General features: G+C 38.0%; 1 protein-coding gene across 4 annotated transcripts in view; it reads right to left on the bottom strand.

Moving 5' to 3' along the window:
- Positions 1-22,134, bottom strand: part of STX3 (syntaxin 3) — a 56,497-nt gene that overhangs the window by 3,974 nt on the left and 30,389 nt on the right. Inside the window, exons 2-11 of one of the 4 annotated variants that reach the window (XM_026685369.2) lie at positions 18,566-18,646; positions 15,649-15,748; positions 15,310-15,384; positions 14,306-14,373; positions 13,623-13,731; positions 11,390-11,463; positions 10,913-11,047; positions 7,719-7,829; positions 4,666-4,780; positions 1,170-3,639 (exon numbers count right to left, since the gene is read on the bottom strand). In XM_026685369.2, the coding sequence (XP_026541154.1) occupies positions 4,697-4,780; positions 7,719-7,829; positions 10,913-11,047; positions 11,390-11,463; positions 13,623-13,731; positions 14,306-14,373; positions 15,310-15,384; positions 15,649-15,748; positions 18,566-18,646 (837 nt within the window). In that variant the 3' untranslated portion in view covers positions 1,170-3,639; positions 4,666-4,696. Of the gene's footprint in view, positions 1-101; positions 214-1,169; positions 3,640-4,665; positions 4,781-7,500; positions 7,612-7,718; positions 7,830-10,912; positions 11,048-11,389; positions 11,464-13,622; positions 13,732-14,305; positions 14,374-15,309; positions 15,385-15,648; positions 15,749-18,565; positions 18,647-22,134 lie in introns of those variants that run through there. The other 3 variants (XM_087950560.1, XM_087950561.1, XM_087950562.1) reach the window with 3 other exon arrangements.

Here is a 22,134-nt window from a genome sequence, read left to right as displayed (position 1 = left end):
TAGTCTAGGTGGAAAATAGAAATACAGCCTAATACAACTGCAATTTGGAGGATCCCAATTGCGCTGGTTAAAATGATTACACTAAGCTGCCCACAACTTACCTGAAACAAATGGCCAAGAACAAGGAATGAGTGTTCACATAAAGAAGCTCCCAAGTGTAGAAGCCAGGATAATGATGAGGATGATGCAGCATAACATAATCATTATCTTCTTCTGCTCAGCAAGAGGAAAAATACCCAGATGTATTAATAAACATGGAGGTGATAGAATTGGAGGAAGAACAGGGCTTATATGAGTCACATAGTACAGGTAAGCCTTCAACTTACAAACACTATCGGGACCAGAATTTCCATTGCTAAACAAGGCGGTTTTTAAGTGGGTCACGTTTACAAACTTTTTTTCCACGGTGGTCAGGCAAATCATTGTACTCGTTAAGCAAACCATGTTCTTCGTTAAGTGAATCCAGCTTTCCCCATTGGCTTTGCTGGTCTTCATGTGATCCTGGGACTCTACAACTGTCGTAAATACATGCCAGTTGCCAAGCTTCCAAATTTTGATCATGTGATTGTGGGGATGCTGCAGTGGTCATACGTGCAAGGACTGGTTGCAGGTCACTTTTTCAGTGCCATTGTAACTGACTGGTCACTAAACAAATGGTTGTACATAGAGGACTACCTGTAACAGTGTGATTTTAGACTGTACAATAGGAAGGTTGAGACACAACACAGAGGAGTTGAAGAAGGTACAAACTATTCTTTCACAGACCCAGATATTTCAAAATTTGCTTCATTGCGTTTTTGTCCCCTAAGTTATTTTTATACAACACTGTTGGGCCCAGTTCATGTTGGGAATTTGTACAATTCATAGTTGTTGTAGATGGAAAGGGTACTATCCAAAAGTCCATTTCTAGTTGTGCATTCCTTTACCAGACATCTCTATAATTACTAGCAATGAGAGGAAAATATTCAGCTAAGGTTGGTGTCCTAAAAATACATGGGAGTACCTCTATGTTCATGGAACCATTCTTACCACACCCTTCTACAGAAGCTGCAACCTTATGGCAAACATGATACAAGCCAAAGAAAATACATGTTCCTCAAAATTAATTGTATGGTTATACCTACTACCTCAGGAGTTAAGTGAACAGACACAAAAATTACAGACCGATGTTCCAATAATTCATTTATTCTTAAACTTCATCATTTCTTTAAAAAGTTTCATCAAAAACAATTTTGTAGAATCTCCGCTGTCCATAGGCAGCTTACTATGTTGAAGTGCAGTTTTTCATCTTTACAGATAGTGTTCATAAATGGTCCTTTCACTCCCATTTACAAGTTACAGACATCAAAGCCAAGTGAGCCCACCACACTTTCTTAGCTCTGTCTATGTACTCTTGAAAGTGTTATATAAATTGTTTATCCATGGCTAGACAAACTAGAATCTAAACAGTGGAACTGGTGGAAAAGTTGATAAATTTTGCTAGGAATTAGTAGTAGTCATCTCTCCCCAGACAAAATGGGAATCACTTTCTCTTCCAATCAAAGGACTATTTTGTCTCATATAATTAGAAAGTAAATAATCTCTATAGAATTTGAATATGCTGCTGATCTCTAAATCTGCATAAAATACTACTGCCAGAGCCCCAAAATCTGCCATCAAATGAGTTTACAGCTCCACATCAAAGATCAGATGTAAGCAGAGAATTTGGTTGATTCAGTCTCTGAGGTAGATTTCCATACAGCAAATATACTGATTTTGAAGGCAACAACTGTGTTAACTTTTCCCCCAGGGAAAAATCTGGCACTCTTTTGATGATATAACTAGCTTCTCTAAATAAACAAAAAAGTACCCCGTCAACTAAAAAAATTCACACATTTTTAAGCAATACACAAATATTTCCATTTCCATGAGTTATACCACTGTAGGAATGGAATAGGTGTAGTTGATAGGCCAAAGGGCATACAAGTTGTTAATCAGAGCAAAATGTTCTTATATACAAAAATAAAAGTTAAAAAAATGTTGGGAATTTCTATCAGAAAAACAATGCTATAACTGTATTCATAAGAGAAAGCTTCTCTTTCATCTTTAACAAAATAGAAGGATTTTACCAAGCAATAAAATATCTTCTATAAACAGAATTTGTAAATGTTAGAAGAAATGGGTCTCAGCTGCCAAGCCACATCAACTAAACACAATGTTTTTCTCCAGACCACTTTTTCTGCCCTACAAATCTTGATCAGGTAACAACAAACAGCAACTTCAGTAATGGGTGCAACATTTATCAACCAGAAACCATCAGTATAAAATTTAAAATATTAAAACAGAAAGAACCCTCCCAGCCCCCAATTTCCCTAATATTCATGTCCTCAAAGAGATAGACCATAAAAACAATTCTATATTAGAAAAAGAGATGAGATACAATTGTGCCTTCAGTATTTGATTTGAAAGAAATTAAACTTTGCAAATAGAGCTCTCCAAAACATGTTAGGTTAAAATGGACTGTTTCAAGTGTACTGGAAGTGGTCCTATCTCAAGGTGACATATTCCTTTTTTGGTTCCAAGGTCAGACAATTTTAGTGCACTCAGAGCAACTGCTCAAAACTGGATTATTTCAACTCAAAACACTTTGAATGCACCACTACATACAGCACCTCAGAAATATAATTGCTTTTCACAAGTGAAAGGAGCTGTCCAATATGAAGTAACACATATCCCAAGGAGTGTCTTTGCTAATGAGTATTTGAAGACAGGTCTTACTCTGGCCTGTTCTAAGTTCCCAAAATATAGAATATCCATGGCTATAGCAAAACATTTGAGCTGAGTAGTTAATAAAACACAAGCAACTCAGACTTCAAGGGTGTGAGTGCTAATAGTCCATCTCTAATGTAAAACACAGATATTGGCCTGATTTAAAACATAGATTGAACACCAACTGGAGTGCCTCAATTTTGCTTGTTTGCCTAAATCCATTGTGTCTTCCAACAATAACTTAACTTACTGCAGACTCATTTGTCATGTTCATAGCTACCATTCCCTCACTTGATGTGGATTGAAGGACTCCCTCTGGTCTATCATCTTATGTTTTCTGTAAAAAATACAAAACCTGCTCCAGCCTGTGGAGTATAAAATGGGGTGAAGATTAGGAGTTACGTAGCAGTTTAAGGCTTAGTTCTAAATGGACTTTTTGAAAATAGCATTGTCTGACAAGTCCAATAATCTGTACAATGTTTTTGAAAGAGTTAAATTAAAGCAGTGAGGTAGGCAATAAGGCTCCCCAAATTCCTCTAAGGTTCATTTCCACTGTGTTGTTGATCATTCCAGAAGAAATCCTTGAATTGAAGCAAGCAGGTAAATCAGGAAGGAATGGAGGAGTGGATAAGGAGTAGATCAGATAGGAACTCCTCTCTGGAATGCCATGAGATTTCTGGATGTTCTGGTTGCAGGAAGGTACATTAGGGTCTTCAGGCTATGGAACTGGAAGAGTCTGGCTCTCACAGGAAACATGGGTGCAAGTGCACTCATCCTGCTGGGCACCATTCATACTTCATCCAAGCAGGGTAGGGAAGGAAAGCACAAACCATGGCATTGAGGTTCAAGAAGGGAAATCTTGCTACTGACTTAGAAGGAGCTTGGGAATGTCTGGAAGATGGAAAGGAACAAAGTGGGAAAAGTTAGGTCTCAAAAAGGAAAGAGCAGCCCACTTTTTAAAGTCATATATCAATATAAACTCCTATAGAGTGGTAGATCATGAAAGGAATCATCCCCTTACCTGGCTTTCAGTATGCTTAATGAGTTAAAAATTCTATTTTTTTCCTCCATGATGGCCTTCCTTATTAGCCCTGAAGCTTTAGTCTACAAAAAGCCAATAGGAGATCATCACCATCATCTTTGAGGTATAACAAAAGTTACACTCTGAGAACAATGGTGAGGAGAAGTGATGGGATTAATAAAAGAAAAATAGCTGATCTGTTATCAGGGACTTATCATGTTATCATGGGAAAATTTCACAGATCAATCAAACATAAAAATCAACTTAATTTGTACAGATGGCCTTGTAAACAGTAGTACTGTTAATACCATTCTCAAATACAATTTATTTATGTGAAGGAACATACAATAGATTCCTATTCAGAAAGGATGTATCACATTTGTGGAAAAACCCAAACTTTTCCAGACTGTTAAACATTTGCAAGGTTTATTTTAAGAGTAGTTGACCAAGCCATGGTGACCTAGTTCATGTATAATGAACTTAAGCCATTGTTTGTTAAAAGAACAATGTCTGAAAGAGCGTGTGGTACTAAGCTGAAACCACATAAATCATACAGTGGCTTAGTTTGATTCATGAAGCTGGTCATTCTTTCCTACCACTTTCCAGCACTGAGAAGCCAAAATTCAGAATCATATGTAAAAATGCAAATTGGACCATCAGACCCTTGTGCCACATGTTGTAGAAGGACCCATATTGGAGTATATGCAGTTCTTTTTATAAACCAAGGAATACATTTGGGTACTGTGATTAAACAAATCAATCAGCCCTGACCAAGTATTATGATCTTCAAACCAAGAGGAAAATGTTAAAAATTTTCTCTGGCAGTGATAGATTAAACTAATCCTGAAAAAGCAGTCAAGAATTGAAATAATAATTCAGCTTCCCAGGCTACTTACGGTTCAGTGCCAGAAACCCAGTTGGTTACTTTTATTTCAGTCCCACTGAAAGTCCAATAATGAGAGCTACAATTCCCAGCAAGACTACTATTATCACAATGATAATTATTGTTTTCTAGAAGAGTGAAAAAAGGAAGATGTTTAACTAGTGTGCCAACAAATGAGAGGTAAAGTTTGAGCAAATTGGACGGTTAATGTTAATGTGCTTTATAGTATTACTTCAATAGTACTATTAGTAGTAGTAGTGTACTTTCTGTGATACTATTGAAGTAGTACTATTAGGTAGATCAGACAGGAAGCATATCCAGATGAATTAATTATACTTCATTGTAAGGTTATATTAACAGAATCTTGCAAGTCTGGAAGTACATTTCTTCTCTTGTTTTTACAACTCAAGAAACTAGGACGTGTCCCCTTTGAGATGTTTGCCATATCCCCATTAATTCTGCAGGCTAAGCTGCCTTTTATTTAACAGTTCCACTTGCTGTGGATCTTCCTCCTGTCTCCCAAAGTCATTTCCACATACCATCACATGACTGATACTTGCATTTCTGTGACTTAGAATTGATAATCTATATGTATAATCAACACATGAACTAATAACTACTGAATATGTTGCCAAATGTATACATATTCAGTTCTATTCAACAGAAGCAAGTAATCATGTAAGTAAAAAGTTGAAAGGTTAAGTTACATTGTGATGGGTATGATTGAATGTGCAAATGAACAAGTGACATTAGCTTTAATTCAGTTTTTAGAATAGATTGGATTATCAGAGCCAACCAGACGGACAATCCCTGGTGTACAAGAGTGATTTTATTTCAAATTATTAGGCAGGGTTCAGAAAGATCGGGATGACAGGGAATAGGATGGAGGCTTCATTTGGACTTGGTGGCTTCTGTTTATATTAGTAAAGCAGAATAAAAATTCCAAATTGGATCATTTTTCCAATACAATGGAATTTTGGGGAGAATTTGTGTAAGAGACACTGGACTAATTTTCAGAATAATTCTGAAAATTGAACAGATTGGGATCAAATTTGATATGGTGAGAGAAATCAGATAAAGTTTTTAAAATAGGCTGGAATCTGGCTAGAAGCTGTTGGGAAAAATATTTCATAAAAATTTCCATAATGTGTCTAGGAATATTGTTGACTGCTTGGTTCTGAGTCTCCCCTTTGAACCTCTCCTTCTTCCTGGTCCTGTAGCCCACAGTAGCACTAATATTAAAGTGTGGGAAAGAATTCCAGAAACCGTGATCTCTATACCCTCCTTATCTTGTTTTTAAAGAATTGTGAAAACAGCTCCTTGTAAGACACCTGGGTCCTCAATTCAATACAAAGCTTGCCTTAGATATTACATACAGACACACAAACACATACTGCAGGCAAGGTTACAATATAATACAGATCCTTATCCAGTTTGCACTTTAAAATGGGATTTGCTGTCCAAACTTGCACACCTGAATCAGAAATGTGTGTTAATTAGAGTTATGCAGGACTTTGGAATCAACATTAAAAAGATGCTCTGGCATGCACAGGATTGTGCGCCATTCAGCAGCTTTTTAAAGCAGTTGAGTCTTCCTGGAATCATTTAAGGATAAGGAGTCACCCACAGGTGCTACTTGCATGCTCATATGGGCTCCTAAACACCCATTTTCCTTAGAACTCAAAAAGTTCTGCACAACCTTGTTACTAGTAACCCAATCTCGGTTATTTCTTCAGCCAACTACCAAAGCTATAAAGAGGATCCTTTCCAGCAGGCCAGCAGAGTGCCTGCAATTGTCAATTTAGAGTTTAACGAACTCATTTTCCAAAGTTCAGGTTTACAAATATGGACAAACCTGCTTTAATATTTTTTTTATACAAAAATGCTAGCAGACTCTGGTTAGGTGGGACATAATTTCAATCTTAATTTATGTAACACATTTTGCATGGTGAATGCAAAAAAGCTGTAATTCTTAGACTTTCTTGTGCCACATTTCCCAAACCAGGTAATAAAAATATTTTATTCTTTAATATTTATTCTTTAATTATTGTAAGCCTTACAGAACCATGTATTTGAGAGAAGCGCCCATATAAATTGAAATAAATAAGCGACACACTGTTGTTTGACACTACACTGAACAATGGGTTTCAACTACTTTCAGTTTCTGACTTTCTTACAGCAGGAAGCAAAAACTAGAAGCAAATTAGTTCTCCTTGCCATTTTCAGCTGAGCAAACCTCCTCATTTTTTACCAGCTGCAGAACTTTCAATATCTTCTACTTACCTACTCCTTAAGCCAAAAGCAGTCTTAGGTGACTGAACCTAAGAGCCTATCATATAGTTATTAAAGTTGAGGGAGAATTTTACTAGAAGTTGGTTTATTGGCAGTCATGTGCCATACCCTCTATATAACTTACCAAAGCTAACAGGGATTAGTTTCCACATAAACCACAATAACAGAATGAAAAGACAATTTAAAGCAGAAGACATTCGGAATAGCCTTTGAGAGAAATTCAAGCCTCACATACTTCAAAGACATTTAAAACATTTTTTAAAAAGCTGTGAAAGAAGAGATCTTCTTCATGTTGAAGTGAAGGAACAAAAAAGGACTGCTCAGGAAACAAAGCTGCACTTGGCAAAATAACTAATAACATTTATTGACAAAGTGGCTGGGTTTTGAAGTGGTTGCAGGGTAAGCTGAGGTACAGAAAAAGCAGGAACAAAAAACTGGGTCTCAATCTAAAACACAAAGCTGACAGAAAGATGTCTGCAGAAGGTGAGTTCAACAAACACTGGGACAAGGGTCTAAAGCAGGTGAAATGGGGCTGGGTTCCTGTAATTCTTCTCACCCTTCGTGCTTCACTCTGAAATTTTACAGCCTTTTTGGTGTCAGCAACAGCCCTCTCCACAAAACCTACTGACTGGTCCATATTGCTCTCTATGCGGTCAATCATGGCTCCCTTGAAGAGGAAGAAGATGGCAGAAGCCAAAGAAAGAGGCAGAAGCAAAAAGTGTAAACTGGCAAAGTGGCTGAGTGCCAAGCTGGAGGTCTGTAGGAGAGGCTCACCTTGCGTGCCCTACTCTTATATTTTAAAGCCTTCTTGGTTTCCTCACGTGCTTTCTCTATGTGGTCCATGGTGTGCATCATGTTGAGTTCTATATTATCTACAATTTCACCCTGTGAAGTTTAAAAAAAAGAAAGAGAAGGAATGTGAACAGGCTAGAATGTTTTATGGAGTTTTATGGAGAAGGAGCTTCCCAACCATCCTGTCTCTAAACTGACTTGAATTTCTCTCTGACCCAGCCATCCTTCCATTGTAGAGCTGTCACCTCTCTCCCCAAATGCCAATTCTTCATTTTAGCTAGTTGCCTCTCTGGGTAAGAATTTGTTTTAGATCCACAGACTTTCATCCACAATAATCAAGCATAAATTCCCTTACATTTTCTGCCTCGTCCCAAACTAGGTTTATGGTCTAAAAATATACTCACCATAAACTGACTTGGTTGCCATCTCCTCAGCAATGCATTGTGAGCAAAAAACAAGAAAAGACCCTTAAAGACTGGCATCAAGGCCTAAATACTATTAAGCAGACTGCTCCTCACCCATAAGTGATTCTAACAAGGATTATATTAACCATCATCGTCACGTGAAGGATCTTTTGAAAAAAATCTAATTATAACTCATTAGAATAGTGCAATGCAGCAAGCAAAAGTGTAGACAAATCTTACCTCTGATACCATATCCAAATTACCTCAGCTAATGCCTCCCGTTATGTATCCACAGCGAACCATACCATAATGCAAATCAATAAGCCACAATATTTTATAGTATGAGCATTCCTACATAATATAGCATTCAAAACCATGCTTAAATAAACTTGAGTGGCTCTGTTCTGTCACATTAAAAATGGAGAGTTTTTATTCAAGTTTAATTTAAAAGACTTGTCTCGTGTCTTTTAAGCTGTAATTAACAGAATAAAAGAGTTAGAAGTGACCTTGGAGGTCTTCTAATCCAATCAGGCAGGAAACCCTATACCATTTCGGACAAATGATTGTCCCATCTCTTCTTTAAAAATTCCAGTGTTGGAATGTAAATTAGAATAATTTGATTCCAAAAACATACTTAAGTTTACCTTAATTGAACCTCATTTGCTATTTTGCCATCCATTCACTCAATTTGAAGCTATTTCCTTTTTCAGTCAATTTATGCCCCAGTTTTTCTCCAACACTTCAAGAAGGAGTATTCCTTTTCCAATTTTATTCCCGTAACCCCATGTATAATGGATTAGGGCAGTGTTTCTGAACCTTGGGATCTTTATAATGTGTGGACTTTAACACCCAGAATTCCCTACTCGGCATGTTGCTTAAAGTTGCCAAGATTGAGAAACTGGGTTAGACTGAGAAATAATGACTAGCCCCAAATTACCTAATGGGTTTCTGTGACTGACTGAATAACTGAAACAGGTCTCCCAGGTTTAGACCAACATTACATCCATTACATACCTTCTTAAATCCTTATATTCTGAACAGTCTGTTTTGGATTTCACTGTCCCATGCCTAAAACCTCCCTTATTTTATATTGACAATGCCATTGAATGCCTCTTTCTTCCCAAGCTCCTAGTGTATTAAAAAAAAGTCTTAGTCTTATTTGGAGAATGCACATTGCTCTTTTTATATTCACATTTTGCTTCATCTGGAAATGATAATGCCAGTTAAACATTTGTTGTTTTCTAAGCAGCAAAGAAAACAACATACCGTATTTGCGGCGTATAAGACGACTGGGCGTATAAGACGACCCCCAACATTTCCACTCAAAATATAGAGTTTGTTATATACTCGCCGTATAAGACTACCCCTCTTCCACACACCTTCCACTTTTGCACTTTTTTTTTTTTTTTTGACGCACTTTTCTGCTTTGGACAATTTTGAAATGAGCTAATCCAATTTTGAACCAAGAATATGCAAATAGCTATGGAGTTTAGAAATGAGTTTTAAAAATATTTTTCATTGCTTACCATTAAGCGTAAAATATGTTGTAAATAAAATGAGAACACAGGAAACGTTCTCTTCTCAATAAAGCTGATCTCTCTCTCTCTCTCTCTCTCTCTCTCTCTCTCTCTCTCTCACACACACACACACACACACACACACACACACCAAAAACCGGACACTGAAAAGGCTGCCAAGGAACAGTATATTCAATGCCTTCTCTTTAATCAAGAAACAAGGAATTCCTTAGAATCTTTTTTTTTCCCAAGTGGCCCTCTTTAAAAAAAAAAAATGGAGGTAACACTTTCATTCAAAAAGTCTTCCAGTATCTGGAGTCGCTCAGACATATTGAAGTGAGGCAGGAGAGTAAGTGAAATTTGAAATGATCCAGCTACCGTTTTCTTCCCCCGCCCAAGGCCATTATCTCCACGTCAAAACGAACGAGGGGAGGCAAAGAAGCCAAACACGCTAAAAAGGATCTCTTTATTTTCCTACACAAGGTCACACCTACTTTTCCGCATTCAAAGGACAACCTCTCCTCACCACCACCACACACACACACACACACCAATACCCGCAAACAATGTTCTGGGCATTAATCACCATTGCTACATTAACCTGGTAAATTTATACCCTGCCTCCCCAGTGTTGCTTTGACGGCGGGATTTCACAGGAGGCGCTCGTCGCTCTCTTCTCCGCTCTCCCACCGTTCGCACATGTTGGAAGCACCGTAAAACCTGATAACCCACCCGGGGCTCCCCATCCTTAACCTACAGCCGCCCGCATGCAAAACCTGCGTGCAAAAAAAAAAAAGAAAAAGAAAAGTACGCCGCACGTGAGGATCTTGAATCCTCTCCTCCCCACACCGCTAAGGAAGGAAGAGGGGAAAGGTTGCGCAGCGCGTGGCAGTGACACCCGCCACACACACACACACACACACACACCGCTCCCCCAGCCTCCTCCCGGCTGCAACTCAAGCTCGAAGTGGGAGTCAGAGTCCTCCCGGCGTATAAGACGACCCCCCACTTGGAGGCATGTTTTTCAGGGCAAAAAAGTCGTCTTATACGCCGGCAAATACGGTATCTGGAGCACTGGCAATGTGACAAGACCTTGTTGGATTAGTAGGAAATATATTCATTGTCTTCTCCCTTTCCTGCTTCTTGCAAGGATCTGTCATTTCAGTCCCCTAAGATGTTATTTTTTTCCTGAAACAGGTGTTCTTTAAATTTTCTTGGCTATTTTTCCAGCCTCCTTCCACCAAGGCTCAGTTACCTGATTTTCTACCAGCATGGCAATGTCCACAAACATGTCATGAAGCTCCTTGATGCTATTCTCAAGTCGTAGAATGTCTTTATGTCGTCCCTCAATCTCACTCAGTGCTTGCTTCGAGATCTGGGAATCCATGATCTAGAGAAGATCCAGAGACCATTGCATGGAAGAAATGCCTTTTCTGCAATAATCCTGAACAATATTCAACATATGCTTTCTTTTGCCCCAATTTAGCATCTTTCTTCAGATAGATAGATAGATAGATAGATAGATAGATAGATAGATAGATAGATAGATAGATAGATCACTTTCACTTCCCATCCAACTCATTCATCCTTCTGTTGCTATTATCAATAACAATGCCATTAGGGAAAAAACTCCAAACCATCCTTCTTGTAAATCATTAGCATTTAGGTTTGTACAGTTATTTCTTATGAACCCCCTCCCCCCCCCGCCATCCTGCTTCACATACACACTCACCCCAGAGGTGAATATCGATGGATTCCCACTCTCTAACATTTCCTCTAATTCTTCATCTGTTGTATTTTTTCCAGCTGTACCCCAGGGAAAAGAGAGAAAGAAAACCAGAATGTCAATTTTTATAATATGAATGAACATGTCCATGCACATGGTAAGAAATAACACACAATAATAATATTCAGTTATTATTATAACAGAATATAACTTTATTATATAACATAGTATAACACTTTTCTGTTCTCAGATCCAGGCAGGGGGAAATGTAATTCTTAATTACACTAATGACTTATAAACAATCATTATTTTGTTGTAATTTATTGTTCCATAAAGGCATATCCTAAGTGTATGAAATAAAAAGAATAAAAAAGAAAATCAGATAAAATATTAATTTTAATGTGAAGAATAATATGATTGTTATACATTTACTAGCGTACAGAAAACATTTGATAGGTTTGAATGATCGTGCATTTTGTATAAACAGAATCAAAGGTTGATAAAGGAAAGTAAAAGGAGATATTTGCGATGAAAATAAAGCACACAAGAAAATACACAGAAGGCTTAGCAAATGGTTCAGCACTGAGCAAGAAGACAACGAAGAATGTGTGCTGTCACTCAGTTTATTTAATGTTTTTTTTATGGGTGAATACTTTTGATGATGTCAAGGGGTGTGTTGGTTGAGAGCATGAATAGAGTGTGTATGTTACCATGTACAGGTAGGCCTCAAATTACAACCAACATCAGGACCAGAATTTCCACTGCTAAGCAAAGCAATGGTTAAGTGAGTTGTGCTTGATTTTATGACTGTTTTTGTCATGGTTGATAAGTGAATCACTGAAAGGGATGGTTACATGTGCCATGCAATCATTAAGTGAATCCAGCTTCCCCTATTGGCTTTGCGTGTCAGAAGCCAGCTGAGAAGGTTGCAGATGGCAACCCTGTGATCTTGGAATGTTGCAACCATCATAAATACATGCCAGTTGCCATATACCCAAATTTTGATTACGTGACTGTGGAATGATAATGGCCACCCAGAATTACCTTGTAGGGAAGATGGATGGCATAGAAAACAAATAAATAAATAAAATGCAACAGTTTGAAGTAAGAGGACCAGCCATAGGGAAGATGTGTGGCATAGAAAACAAACAAACAAACAAACAAATAAAATGCAACAGTTCTAAGTGATAGGACCAGCCATAAATCATTTTTTTCAGTGCCATTATAACTTCCAATGGTTGCCCAAAAAATGGTTGTAGGTTGAAAACTACCCTATACGGGATGCCATGTTTTGGGTTACAAACCCAAATGATTTTCAGGAAATGTTAGATTGTATGATGCAAGGAGGATCATGAATCTAAAAATTAATGCACTAAAGACAAAGCCACACACAGCTTTTCTCCATAATGTGGTTAGAGTACTACAGGCTACTTCTGCTGCCTGCCAGCTGCCTGCAATTTGGCAGTTCAAATCTCACCAGGCTCAAGGTTGACTCAGCCTTCCATCCTTCCGAGGTGGATAAAATGAGGACCCAAATTGTTGGGGACAATGCTGACTCTGTAAACCACTTAGAGAGGGCTATAAAAGCACTGTGAAGCTATATATAAGTCGAAGTGTTATTGCTATTGCTATAATGGTCTGTCCAAACCCAAACCTTCAGGTCTTCCAATGATGCATCTGTTGCTACTATAACTGAATCCATCCACTTTCCTGGTTTACATAATATACTAATATTATCAAGTCAGCATCTTCAGGATTTCAATTTTCATTTTAAAACTATTCCTATTTCTTAAGGCTAAAACAGTAGGGCAGGTTTAAAACATGAGCAATGACCAACTGATTTTCAAAACTCAGAGCTTAGGATGGAGGTAAGTAAAATTAAGTCTTGAGATGAAGTTTGCATGGCATTCTTTTGCTAATACCTGTCCAGCAATATTGAAGAGAGTATCCAAATTCAATGCCACTGAAATGTCATGAGAGATGAATGGCCAGTATCAAATAAATGGTGCAGAGCCATTTTCTCAACTTGGACCCTTGCAAAGGGTGTGTATTTTGACTCCCAGGACTGGAAACATCATAAAAAGAATTCAACAAGAATATTCTGGAAGACCCCAAATCCGTGCAATGCCTCTGTCAGAAGAGTTCAATTTTGAAAACCAAGGCAGAATCATTTCTCTTCCAAGATTTCAAGATCTTACATTACTCAGGTGATGTCTAAGGCAAACAGAAAAGGCCTTACTGATCTCAAGCTGCCGTTGGATCCTCCCTTTACTCCGTTCCCGGAAGTCAACCTGTGCCTCGTTGTATTTAGTCATCACCTCCACAAATTTTCGGGAAAGAACTGAATGCTGGTGATAAGAAAAATAAAAAGTTTAAATATGCCTTAATTTGTGTCTAAAATAGTTACTAAATATCTTTTAGCTAACTAATTTTTTCCTTTTATTTTGAAAAACATGAAAAATCACTATTTCTGTTTGTTCCCCAAAACTGCTTTCAAGGTATTTAAAATCACTACATTTTGTCAAAGCATTAAAAACAGCTCCAATCCCACAATCGTTCAAAATTAAAAGAAATTCACCTGCTATGTCTGGTAATTCACCTACTACATTTAAACCATTACTTTCCTTTATTTCCCTTTTAATTAGAGCTGTGTTTCAGTGCTTAATTTGGACATTGAAACAGTTAAACCCTAGAGCTTCTCATGAAATATGCCTAGGAATCTGAACGAGCTAATCCTCATAATTCCAACTGGAAAACAGGGTTATGTACATAGCAGACAAGGGCTTCAGCAATAGCAATTCACTATTGCTATATTCAAACATACAGTTCTGTCTCATCCATATCATTCTGTATCATTCACTTAAGTCCATGATAATAGCTGGTGAAGTCATTTTAATCCAACCATCATAAAGCTCCACTTACCTGAGACTTCCGTATCCGCAAGTCAGCTGATGATCGAGCCGCATCCTGCTCAATATTCTGCTCCATACCTGTGCAGCCAAGAAAAATGAGGAGATATCATAGTCCGAAAAGAATTCTGGCTATATTCTGCAGAGTTAATTTCTTCTTTGGTTTGTATTTAAGGAGCTTCCATTGATTCTGTTGATACTCTGTTTATTCTGGCCTGCTTCACCAGGATTTAAAACTAATTTAAGCGTTTTAAGATGTGGGAATTTTGTAGAAAGTTTATACAGCAAAATGTTTTTATCTAAATTGTTTTCATGGTTGTATCCCCAGGTTGGGATTGTTTTATCAATGAGAGGTTATTAGAAAATTTTAAAAATAGTTTAAAGATATCTAGATAGGGATATAGGCATGGATAAAAATCATTCTCTTTGTGCCATAAATAAATAAATATTCAGTTTTTCAACACACCTAATTGCAGAGGGAAAAGCAAAGAAAGCTTAAGAAAAAAATCCAATTTTAGTGTAGATTGACTGAATTTGTGATATTTCAAAACAAAGGAAACAAAATGCAGATCTAAACTGGGAAGAATAGAAGCTTACAATGACTTCTAATTAAACCCAGTTCTATATTCTTGTAAATCTTAAGTCACTTGTTAGCTTTTGGAGCGGTAGGTTGTTCAGGTAGGAAGAACAAACCTAATGGTGATTTCTTAGCTTTGAGCATGGATTTGGTTTTGGTACTTAAAGAGAATAGTACCCTCCCTTCATGTAATGGCCACAAAACTTTTCCAGAAGCTGGGCATCCTTCATTGGGGTTGGCTTTCAACTCCACACATCCAGAGGACAGAGAGACTGGGGAAGGTGTCTACAGAATTCATAATATGCTCACAGGACTCTGGCATGTAAAGGCAATTAAGTAAGCAACCAACATTTAAGCAACACAAATAAAATTTAGTAATTGTTTAAGTAATACTGTACAAATAAAATAAACCCAGCCTGTTCCCAGGAGAGATCTCTTACTTTTAAGCTTGTTTCGAACAGCATTAGCCGTTTTCTTGATTTCTGCTGTCAGCTGCTCCAGATCATCCTTTGTCTCTGCAGAACACAAATAGATTTCCTCTAGTAGGAGAATAGCAGTAAAGATATTTTCTTCACTGCACTACACACAACAGCAACAGCACCCCCAATATGGATGAATCCACTCATGTATTAAAAAGGGGAAAGTTTTAGCCTCTTCCAGAAGCTGCAACCATCTTTCTTCTTCTATCTGATATAGAGATAATTTTTTTTTTAAATGGGGCGAAGGGTTTAAGCTCAGAATTTTCAAACAAAAGTTTATGAACACTGCATCCTACTCACTTGGTTCAGGGATAGGAGCAGACAGGATAATGCTGTACAGCTTTTTTGCCTCTTCTACATTCTTTGAAACTTTGTCAATATTCTGCCGAGTCTCTTCAATCTGCAAATTATGAAAAGATGCTGAGAAGGAATCACTGCCAGAGGCCAAGAAGGGAAGACCAGATTCCATTAAGTCAGTCCAAAGCTCAAAGCTCATTTTCATTACAGGAATTCATATAGAAACATAGCAATAGCAACAGCCGTGACCATCCTGCATGTGGTGGAGAGGGCTTTCTTATCATTGGAGGCAATTGCATGACGTTCCTGTCTCATTCTGCAGGTAGTGACTTGAAAGGAAAATTTTACAAAACAAGGCAGACCTTTCCCCTTCTTCTGCATCAAACAAAAGTACAATTCATCTTCTATCTACTCCCACCATCCCCTCTACGAAGCTGAAAAAAATAATATTCAGTGGAAGTGTTTTATTATTTTCAGCAATGTCAGTAAATGTGTGAGCTTTGCTTTTGATTCATACAACAGAAAGGTGCTCTCTTATAAGGTATTTTGATCTTATCAGTAGAATCAGTTTCCCTGGTTGCCAATCTAGACACATATATATATATACTCCACACTCATATACAAATGGCATTTATGCTTAAACGCAATATTTTCACTCTTTATTGCTCCATGAACACTAATGCAAAATCAGACCTACACTCTTCACTGCTTATAACATTACAACAGTTTGCCTCATCCTATCATAATTTTTTTTTTAAAGTTTTATTGATTTTAACAACAAACCAAAAAACACATAAAACATAAAACATAACATAAAAACATCATCATCCTTCATAAATTTACAGACAGTGTATCGGTTGGTTTACCACTCCTTTTTGTGCATTCATTTCATAGTCATTATAATAATTATATTACATAATAACTCATATTATCAATCAACAATTATATATCCTAATATCATTATTAAACAATCATTTGACTATAATTTAACTAATTCATACTTAAGCGAGATAACTATAGTTTAGTTAATTTTTTTCCCAACAAATCATAAAATCATACCAAATCTATCTTAATAAAGTATTATAAAAGTATTATCAACCCCCCCCCAAAAAATGTATATTCATTATTTCCTAGATCTCTAAATATTTTATTATTATATTGTATTATCCAACCATTGATAAAAAAGATCCCAAACTTCATAAAATTGTTTATCTTCTTGTTCTCTAATTTCAAATGTCAATCTACTCATTTCTGCATATTCCAATATTTTCTTAATAACTTCATCCTATCATAATTATCCTCCTCAACAACTACTCAAGGAAAGGAGATGTTGTTTCCTTTGTCATAGGTAACTGCAGACCAGTGGTGGGATTCAATTTTTTTTTTACTAACGGTTCTGTGGGCATGGCTTGGTGGGCGTGGCAGGGGAAGGATACTGTAAAATCTCCAGTCAGAGGTGGTATTTGCCGGTTCTCCAAACTACTCAAAATTTCCGCTACCAGTTCTCCAGAACTGGTCAGAACCTGCTGAATACCACCTCTGCTGCAGACCTACTATTAGCAGTTGATATGGAGGGGAAAATGGTGCTCGTGGACCATGAGGGCCCTCCAGTAATCCTTTTTTAAGCTTAAAACTTTGATAGGCCATACCAGACACAGTCATTTTTTTCTTTTGTCAAAGATTCCAGGTTCTACTTTTTATTTCATGTCACTGGAGATAAGGAAGGTAACAGCAGCTGTGACTGTAGTTTCTTTTGCCCAGCACCTCCTTTTTAAATACTGGGTTAAAGAAAATAGCAAGTGATGGAAGTTGCACTGCTTCCTTTGTTGCTTCCTGCCACCTATCTCTGTCTGTCTGCCCCTTGCTGATCTTCCAACAGCAGGGAAATATAAGATGGCTATTTACATTGACCACAGCCTTTCCATTTAGCAAAATAAAAAATGAGATGGGAATCAGGAACATTCCACCAAGTCTGATCAATATAAAATAGCTCTCCCAAGTCTCTTCTTCCTGAACTATAACCAGCGGGACATTATATAAGATCTGCAATTGAAATTTAAGAATTGGTATCCAAGTTCAATTCTTTCTTTAATTTTTCTCCCAGGAAAATTAAATGGGTTGAAAACCTGTGGAGAAGGCCTTACACTCTCTGATTCTCACTACATTAAATGTATGGACTCCATTCTGGAGACTTTTAGCAAAAAAAAACACCAGGATAAACATGCTACAAGGGAAAAATCTGGCCTTTGCCCAATGTGCTTAAGAAGCTGGAATTGGCTATCTCTTTTTTAATCAGGACTACTGGAACCGAGGCTGTTAGCCAAAATTAGCAGTAGAAAGGGGAAGAGGAACACACTGAGAATCAAAATGTTTATATCTCCACCCTTAAAAAATTCATAAACTGCTTCCCAAGCTGAAAAAAAAGGCAATTTGGGGGCCATTCTTGATCACATCACCACATTGCTTTTTGTGATGACCTTTTGTGGCCCCTGGAAGATTAAGTGGATTAAGTGGATCTGTGGTTTCTTCCCCAAACCCCAAAAACTTTAACCTTAGACTGTCTACTATTGACCTCACCCCTTTCCTAAGAGGTCTGTAGCGGGCGTGCATAAGCCCCCTACCGTCCCTGTCCTATTGTTTCTTTTTATTTTTCTTATATGTATCCATTTCATGTATTCATAACTATGTTTATATCTGTTATCTTATAATCAATCGCTTGACAAAATAAAATAAATAAATAAATAAAAAATTAGTTGCGGCCCATGGCTCCAGCATTAGTCTGGTCTCTGAAATGTTTGCATTTCCTCCATCAACAGCTTTCACAGCACAGTTAAATAAATGTCAGTGTTCCACAATTTTATTACTCTGAAGCCCCAACTTTAATTTCAGAGCTGCTTTTTCTTTTCTCAGCAGTGTTTACCTCTGAAAAGAATTCGTCCATGAAAGCAGTGTTGTCAATAGCAATTTCCAATTCATCTTCGGCTTCATCATCGCCTTGCTTCTGTAAAGAGCCAAATAACACCAATTAGAATCATATGGTTCTTGATTCCCTAAATCTGGCCTGGTGAAGGAAAAATGCAGAACCTATATTGGTGGTATTCACATTGACAGAATGACAATAATCAAGTATATTAATTTTTAAACCACAGAAAGATATCCACTTAGTGAAAATATAAAAAGACAATGAAGCTGCTTCCAGTGTGAGTTATGGCTGACTGACAGAACAGATTTGGGAGATCCTCAGAAGTGTTCTGAATGGCAACTCCTCATGAGGAAATCATAAAACTGTCTCTTGTCGGTGTCAACACCAGAAGCTAGGGGAGACAACATCTTTCTTCTCCACAGTGGTGAGGTGAGGCCTTTCATAAGGACATAAACCCAGCCGAACTCACTTTCCAAACATTTGGAAATGTTCAATTTAACCACCTTATGGATATTAGAGACCTTCAAAACAGCAAGCTTAATTTGACACATAGTGACTTTCACTTTCTTCAGATTAAATAAATTTTAAACAGAGACTTAAAAATTTAAAATAATATGCAATTGGCCAAAGACAAAAAAGGGGTTTTAAACAGATTGGGAATCCGGAGAGATTTGGAATATTGATTATTTTTGCTATAAGACTTGTAAAGCAAATATGTAATTAAATAATAAATAATATGAAAATAATTGAAATGGAATTAAACCTGTTAAAAACTGAAGTTGTATACAGATTGCAAATAGACACTAGAGGGAACTAAAGAACCAGGCACCAAAGAATTAAAATGATTAAGTTGGCTACAGTATAACCTTGTGTTATTTTAAAGAGTTTTTTTTAAACTGGACTGAAATATTAATATCTAACATCTCAGAAAGAATAGAGATTTCAATAGATAAATGTATGTTTAGTATATGGTGAGAAAACTCTTATTTTTTTTTACATAGACATAGACGTTATAGATTTTGAAAGTATGGAAAATAACAAAATTGAAATTACTAAAATGGGAACACAAAAGCCAAATCAAGAAAAGGATCTTGACATAGAACAGCTGGAACAAAAAATCCCACTCTCTCTGGTTTCTGCCTCTGCACACTTTCCTCCAAATAGTCCTTTTATTCTTAATACTTTATTGAGGTCCGAGGACCTCTTCGGACTAAGAGGTCCGAAGAGTTGGTGGGGCTTTTTCGCCTTTCCATTTGCTTTCTCCCTGCCTTTTGGGGCACCCCCACCCACCACCGCTGCTGCCCATGTGCTTCGAAAGGGAGAGCGGATGGATGTTCCAGGGCTGCTGCTTTCTTCATTGTCCTGCCACTCACTGCTCTGGAGTTTGCCCAATAAGTTCTTCTCAGAAAAGATATGTGTATGTGAGTCAAGGAAGGGAGGAAGAAAGGAAGGGAGGAAGGGCAAGAAGGAAAGAGCAAGAAAGGAAGAAAGAGGAAGGAAGAAAAAGGAAGGGAGAGAAAGAAAGAAAGAGGAAAAAAGAGAAAGAAAGAAAAATAGGAAGGAAGGAAGAGCAAGAAAGAGGAAGGGAGAGAAAGAGAGAAAGAAAGGGCAAGAAAGAGTAAGGGAGAGAAAGAAAGAGAGAAAAAGGAAGAGCAAGAAAGAAAGAGGAAGGGACAAAGAAAGAAAGAAAGAAAGAAAGAAAGAAAGAAAGAAAGAAAGAAAGAAAGAGAAAGAAAGAAAGAAAGAAAGAAAGAAAGAAAGAAAGAAAGAAAGAAAGAAAGTAAGAAAGAAAGAAAGAAAGAAAGAAAGAAAGAAAGAAAGAAAGAAAGAAAGAAAGAAAGAAAGAAAGAAGAGCAAAAGGAAGGGAAACAAAGAGAAAGAAAGAAAGAGCAAGAAAGAGGAAGGGAGAGAAAGAGAGAAAGAAAGAAAGAGGAAGGGGAGAAAGAAAAAGAGAGAAAGAAAAAAAGGAAGGGGGAGAGAGAAAACTCTGTGCTATTATTTTTAATTGTTCCATTATTTATCATACACTGCTCAAAAAAATAAAGGGAACACTTAAACAACACAATGTAACTCCAAGTCAATCACACTTCTGTGAAATCAAACTGTCCACTTAGGTAGCAACACTGATTGACAATCAATTTCACATGCTGTTCTGCAAATGGAATAGACAACAGGTGGAAAGCAGAGGCAGTTAGCAAGACATCCCCAATAAAGGAGTGGTTCTGCAGGTGGTGACCACAGACCACTTCTCAGTTCCTATGCTTTCTGGCTGATGGTTTGGTCACTTTTGAATGCTGGTGATACTTTCACTCTAGTGGTAGCATGAGATGGAGTCTACAACCCACACAAGTGGCTCAGGTAGTGCAGCTCATCCAGGATGGCACATCAATGCGAGCTATGGCAAGAAGGTTTGCTGTGTCTATCAGCGTAGTGTCCAGAGCATGGAGGCGCTACCAGGAGACAGGCCAGTACATCAGGAGACGTGGAGGCCGTAGGAGGGCAACAACCCAGCATCAGGACCGCTACCTCTGCCTTTGTGCAAGGAGGGACAGGAGGAGCACTGCCAGAGCCCTGCAAAATGACCTCCAGTGGGTCACAAATGTGCATGTGGCTGTTCAAACAGTCAGAAACAGACTCCATGAGGGCCCAACGTCCACAGGTGGGGGTTGTGCTTACATCCCAACACCGTGCAGGACATTTGGCATTTGCCAGAGAACACCAAGATTGGCAAATTTGCCACTGGCGCCCTTTGCTCTTCACAGATGAAAGCAGGTTCACACTGAGCACAGGTAACAGACGTGACAGGATCTGGAGACGCCGTGGAGAACATTCTGCTGTCTGCAACATCCTCCAGCATGACCGGTTTGTCAGTGGGTCAGTAATGGTGTGGGGTGGCATTTCTTTAGGGGGCCGCACAGCCCTCCATGTGCTCGCCAGAGGTAGCCTGACTGCCATTAGGTACCAAGATGAGATCCTCCGACCCCTTGTGAGACCATATGCTGGTGCAGTTGGCCCTGGGTTCCTCCTAATGCAAGACAATGCTAGACCTCATGTGGCTGGAGTGTGTCAGCAGTTCCTGCAAGATGAAGGCATTGATGCTATGGACTGGCCCGCCTGTTCCCCAGACCTGAATCCAATTGAGCACATCTGGAACATCATGTCTCACTCCATCCACCAATGCCACGTTGCACCACAGACTGTGCAGGAGTTGGGGGATGCTTTAGTCCACGTGTGGGAGGAGATCCCTCAGGAGACTATCCGCCACCTCATCAGGAGCATGCCCAGGCATTGTAGGGAGGTCATACAGGCACGTGGAGGCCACACACACAACTGAGCCTCATTTTGACATGTTTTAAGGACATTACATCAAAGTTGGATCAGCCTGTAGTGTTTTTTTCCACTTTAATTTTGAGTGTAACTCCAAATCCAGACCTCCATGGGTTGCTAAATTTGATTTCCATTGATAATTTTTGTGTGATTTTGTTGTCAGCACATTCAACTATGTAATGAACAAAGTATTTAATAAGAATATTTCATTCATTCAGATCTAGGATGTCTTATTTTTG

Source organism: Notechis scutatus, chromosome 1 (assembly GCF_049901735.1).
Source record: "Notechis scutatus isolate UNSWTSFEM ecotype Mainland chromosome 1, rNotScu1.2, whole genome shotgun sequence".
Lineage (NCBI taxonomy): Eukaryota > Metazoa > Chordata > Lepidosauria > Squamata > Elapidae > Notechis > Notechis scutatus.
This window is presented reverse-complemented; position numbering and strand designations above follow the sequence as displayed.